Raw genomic sequence first — 5,042 nt, 5'->3', positions numbered from 1 at the left:
GTGGCGGGGCGGGGCGGGGGCGTCGCCGAGGTGTGGCCCGGCGGGCGGTCTGTAGACTTTCGGCCATCGCTCACGTCTCCCTTGTCGCCCTTTATCTCGACGTGCGTCCCGGTACACCACTTGGGGCGTCACGGCCGTGAGACCCAGTTACTTTAGACCAGGTCAGGGCACACGAGGGGGGAGTGAGTGAGATGGGTGCGATGTACTGTCCACCAGCGTACCTCAAGTACGGCGACTACAACGTCATCTCGGTGGACTGGTCTCCGCTGGCGCCGTCGCCGTGCTACGTGCAGGCCACCTACAACGTAGCCCTGGTGGGCAACTGCACGGCCCAGCTGATCGACGAGATGGTGCGCCTCGGCGTCGCGGCCTTCGAGGACATCCACGTGGTGGGCTTCAGCCTGGGCGGCCAAGTGGCGGGCAACATCGCCAACTACATTCGCAGCGGCAAACTGACCAGGATCACGGGTGAGTAGGGTTCGCACTGCCACGGCGGTGACCTCGAGGGTGACCTCCACCCTGACCTCTGAGTATGCTCCAGGCCTGGACCCCGCGCTTCCGCTGTTCACCACCATCTCCACGTCGCCGCGCCTCGACGCGTCGGACGCCCAATTCGTGGACGTGATCCACACCAACGCGGGCTGGAAGGGCAAGCTGATGCCGTCCGGACAGCTGGACTTCTACCTCAACAGCATCATCCAGCAGCCGGGCTGCAGCTGGGGTGGGTGACGGATGACGTACAACTTTACATTGGCGTCGCGTTCTGTCTCGGCCTGCGCTCACTCGGTCCACGCACCCGTTCTGCTGCAGACTCGAGCTGCGACCACGCGCGAGCGCCGGCCTACTTCGCCGAGTCCATCGCCTCGCCGCAGGGCTTCTGGGGCTTCAGCTGCTCGAGCATCATCTCCTTCTACACGGGGCTGTGCTCGCCGGATGACGCCGCCGAGTTGGTCCTTATGGGCGAGCACGCCAACTCCAGGTGGGTTTGGCACCGTCGGCAGCGACCCCCACCACCCCCCGCCCCCTTGGCGCGTGGGGTAGTCCCGCCCGCGGCGCCCGGAGTGCCCGGAGATACTCCTCGCGCCAGGTTCGCGGTCAGTGGTGTTGATCCTGTTGTTGATCTTAATTTAATTTTGATTTCGGTGTGACGCGCAGCTCGAGGGGCGTCTACTTCGCCTACACCAACCCGACGTTCCCCTTCGCCAAGGGTCACGACCTGGGCGAGGCGGTCGAGTCGCTGCACAACGCCACCAGCCAGGTGGGCGGCGCCCTGGGGGAGACGGCCTTCAACGCCACCGCCGGGGCGGCCGAGGCGGCGGGCGCGGGGGCCGCGGAGGCGGCGGCGCACAGACCCACCCTCCACAACGACAACTGACCCCCCGTCCTCGACGGTATTGCATCGCACCTAATAAAGCCATGACAACCACCAACCACACCACCCTCGCGAGTCCTTGCTCCTCCCCGCGGCCGAGGACGCACCGCCCGGGACGATCCTCACCGGAAGCAAGAAGTAGTGGCGAGACGAGGCGAGCAGAACTGACAGCGCAGAGCCGAGCTCAGCAACGGGGGAAGGATAACCAACCGTCCGTACACCACACTGCGACCAGGTTACACTAGACGGGCGGGGATGCGGATGGGATGCTCGTGCTACAAAAGTATAGTTCCCCAAAGACAGTGGTTAAGGAATTAATTAGTTTAAGAATTACTGTTTACAAAATTTTAAGAATTTGTCTCTTTTAACAAAATAGCCTCAAGATATGAGCACTTTTCAGGAGAGTTCGAGAGAAGTTCACAAATGAAGAATTGAATTTAGTTTTTTTTTTTCTTTTTCAGAAGGGCAGGATAATGTGGTGCCGGGGGATAGGTGAGAAAGGGGGGAAGGGGGTAGCGCGGCGTTGAAGCTGTCAAAGCAAAAAAGTGACACAGGAAGAATCACGTGCCTTTGTACACACAGAGCGCGGAAGGAGAGTGGGGAGGAGGGAGTCGCGGTGGGGCGTGGAGCGAGCGCGCGCGCGAGAGAGAAAGAGAGCCGAGAGAAATGGGGAGATGGAGAGAGACAGCGCGCGGTCACTTTCACTGCGGCTCGGCGGTCACTGCTACGGCCGCGCTCTGCTCGACCTGGGGGTACAGTCCGTCCGCGACGGGCTGCGCCTCGGCGGGCGCGGCCGGGCCTACCGGGGCCCCGCGGCCGCCGAGGCGCCGACGGTCGCCCCGCGTCCGACGGACTGTGGGGCGGCTATTGAGTAACGCGGAGCGCGCGCCTCCGCTCGACCTTCCGGGGCCGTGGGAGGCGGTGGCGGAGAGGGGCGGGGAGCGGCGGGGAGGGGCACAGAGCGCGGAAGGATTAGCGGCAGATAGCCCCAGAGCGACTTTAATTAGCAAACCGCTTTCTTCCCCCTCGCCACCGCGACTCGCCGACGCAATAATTGCGGCGTTATTATTAGTGGCGCCACTAGATAGAGAGAGGGGTGGACTCGTTCATTTCGTGTAACCTCAACTATTTGCATAAAACCGAAAAAAATGTGGACACGCAAAACACGAGATGGTAAAGGATCACAGCACTTCGTCATTTTTACATAAGAATGGAATAAGTGACTAGTGTAAACGCACCTTAGTGTTGCACGATGCGCGTCCCTCCTTGCCGCGGTGTCCCCGCACGGCTGAGCACGATACGCCCCCGCACCTGTGTCTCTCAAAGCCGGTGTCGCAGCGAGGGGCGTCGTCAGGGACGGCGGCAGCGCGCACCGGGACCGAAGGCCGCGGCCAGGCCGCGGGTATCTTCTTGAGGAGGAAGTGCAGTCCGGCGCACTGGCATGATGACGGGAGCGGCCCGTCCACGTCCACATCGCCGCGCGAGCGCACCGCTGCATGGCAGCGCGTCCTCCCGCTGGACACGCCCCGGCGTCGTCGCGTGGCGCGGGGCGTGCAAGGAAGTCGAAGGGGAGAGAGAGGGCGTCTTCTCATCCGACCAGGCCCGAGCCCGAGGACGACGATCAAGTGCAGCGGCAGCAGCAGCAGCGAGGGGGCACTGACAATAATTATTGACGAAATGCGCACCGCGGGGACGCTATTGCTTCCGCCTTTTGGGGTCTGAATGCGTGCGCTGCCGTCGTCGTTCGCGGAGGCCACAGGGGGGAGGGCCAGTCCCAGACAATGATCGGAAGCGACTGCCGAAAAACGGTACACGCACGTGCACCGCCCCCTCGATAATGTCATGCTTACCCGGAGAACGGGGTTTTGTCAAAATGACATCGAGTGATATCAGTGGCAAAATTTTGTCTTTTATGTGACTTGCTTCATCGATGTCGTTTGTTATCAACATGACGTCGAATCAGGCAACCAAAATAACACTGACATTACTATGTGGTGTCACTTTGACGAAACCTTGTTCTCTGGGTATGTTTACCCGTTTACCGTTGATCGTTTCTTGAAGTAGCCTACGAAATAACACCTGATCGATAGTCCTGCTCTTTAGCCCGATTCTATGAATGGGTCCTTACTCACCACCACCTCAGAGGTGCTGTATGACGGGGCAAAACCAACGCCCTGCTTGGATCAAATTTTTCATGGGGAGCGGCTGACATTATTTAAAAACTTTTGTGAAAAGTGCGACAATATTTGTTCAGTAATTGTTCAATTACTCTTTGTAACTGTCGTACGTTTCCCCGTGACCCACACCCACTTGACTCACCTTGGACCACCGTAGAGGGTCCGGGCGGGGCGGGGTGGGGCGTGCCCGTGTGGTAGGGGGCAGCGAGGGGCGGCCCGGGCGTGCGCGCTCTTCGGGGCCCACGGCAGGCAGTCAGTGCAACCCGCGCTGCGCCTCTGAACGGGCGCCACCCCGCCGCGCGCCGCTTACCGCCGAGCTCGCTCAGACGAAAGCAACAGTGATCTTTGAAGTTAGCCGAGAGCCGCCAGCCGGGAGCATAGCCAGGCGTGACCGGACCCGGGTGTGCGCGCGGTGAACGTACACAGGCAAGCACCGTGCATTTTTCAGAAGAGAGTTCATTTTAACGAAACTCAGAGGATCGGCGGATGTTTCCGTTTTGTCGCCGCGCACCTGTGGATTACACCAACCAAAGCAACAAACCACCCCACCGCTGTGTCGGCAGTGTGTACATGTGAGTGCACCGTCATCGCACATGGACCTCCATGTGCACCGCTGCATATGCACGTGCATCGAATCAGCGGCAGCAGCAGGAGGAGGAGCTGCAGCCGAGAGCCGGTCGTCACAGGGTGTTACGCGTCACCGCGTCACGTTGTCCGAGGTCGTGTTCTTATCTCACACGCGCCACCGGCCCGGGCGGCGGGCGGGCGCAAGAGGCGAAAGGAGAAACACAACTTTCTCGCTGAGAGGGCAGTGCGGGAGCCTTGGGCCGGCTCGACGGCGTGCAGCGTTAGCTGCGTTAGCGGCCGCCGTCGACGGGCTGCTGCTGCCCTGCCCCGCGGCCCGCCCCGCGGCCCGCCCCGCCGGCCGGCACGCGCGCCCCGCACGCAGCGTCATTTGAGCCGAAGATTCGGAAAAGTTTGTGTTTTTACCTAATTAGACAGCAGGGTCGAGGTCGGGGTCGGGTGAGCGGTACACTACTAGTAAAAGTGCGCGGCATTCCAGTTTTGCGACAATCGCATACGCAGAAGAGTGCATGACACCCATGCTACACACTAGAGAATGCGTGTGACAACCATGTCACACACTATTGTGTTCTCGACAGTTATGTATACCGTTTCCGCACGTCGTTTACTCGACTTTTGGCGAGCGTCTTCAGCAGCGTATCTTCAGCCAAATTAAATTTTTGAAGCGTGCTGAAGCTGCACCGGTTCTATTTTTTTCGACTATTATTGCGGAATATATGGGCAACGACAGAGGGAGAAGCCCGCCGCCAGTTGCCATACTTCCGAGGAAGTTCCGGGCAGTGGCGGCAGTGAATGCGAGGAGAACGCCGCCGCCAGTGAATAACCTGCCCTGCGTTCGGAGGGATTACGTAGTTTCGGAGGACGTGCTCGAAAAGCAGCACAACAACGCGTGTGCGTGCGTATGCGTG

General features: G+C 60.4%; 2 protein-coding genes across 3 annotated transcripts in view; both read left to right on the top strand.

Moving 5' to 3' along the window:
- The window catches only part of LOC113204185 (pancreatic triacylglycerol lipase-like), a 16,813-nt gene extending 15,378 nt beyond the window's left edge, over positions 1–1,435 (top strand). For both annotated transcript variants that reach the window (XM_026419249.2, XM_052268018.1), the window contains exons 5-8: positions 217–468; positions 542–721; positions 811–979; positions 1,156–1,435. In XM_026419249.2, the coding sequence (XP_026275034.2) occupies positions 217–468; positions 542–721; positions 811–979; positions 1,156–1,375 (821 nt within the window). In that variant the 3' untranslated portion in view covers positions 1,376–1,435. The remainder of the gene's footprint in view (positions 1–216; positions 469–541; positions 722–810; positions 980–1,155) is intronic.
- Positions 1,436–3,810: 2,375 nt separating this feature from the next.
- LOC113202141 (probable basic-leucine zipper transcription factor Q) overlaps positions 3,811–5,042 on the top strand; it is a 14,983-nt gene continuing 13,751 nt past the window's right edge. Inside the window, exon 1 of the mRNA XM_052267757.1 lies at positions 3,811–4,121. The gene's annotated coding sequence lies outside the window, so the exon portion shown is untranslated. The remainder of the gene's footprint in view (positions 4,122–5,042) is intronic.

This window comes from Frankliniella occidentalis, unplaced genomic scaffold (genome assembly GCF_000697945.3).
Source record: "Frankliniella occidentalis isolate FOCC.00 unplaced genomic scaffold, Focc_3.1 Scaffold4, whole genome shotgun sequence".
In the NCBI taxonomy this organism is placed as follows: domain Eukaryota; kingdom Metazoa; phylum Arthropoda; class Insecta; order Thysanoptera; family Thripidae; genus Frankliniella; species Frankliniella occidentalis.
The sequence above is the reverse complement of the archived record's forward strand: the minus strand, read 5'-3'. Positions and strand labels throughout refer to the sequence as shown.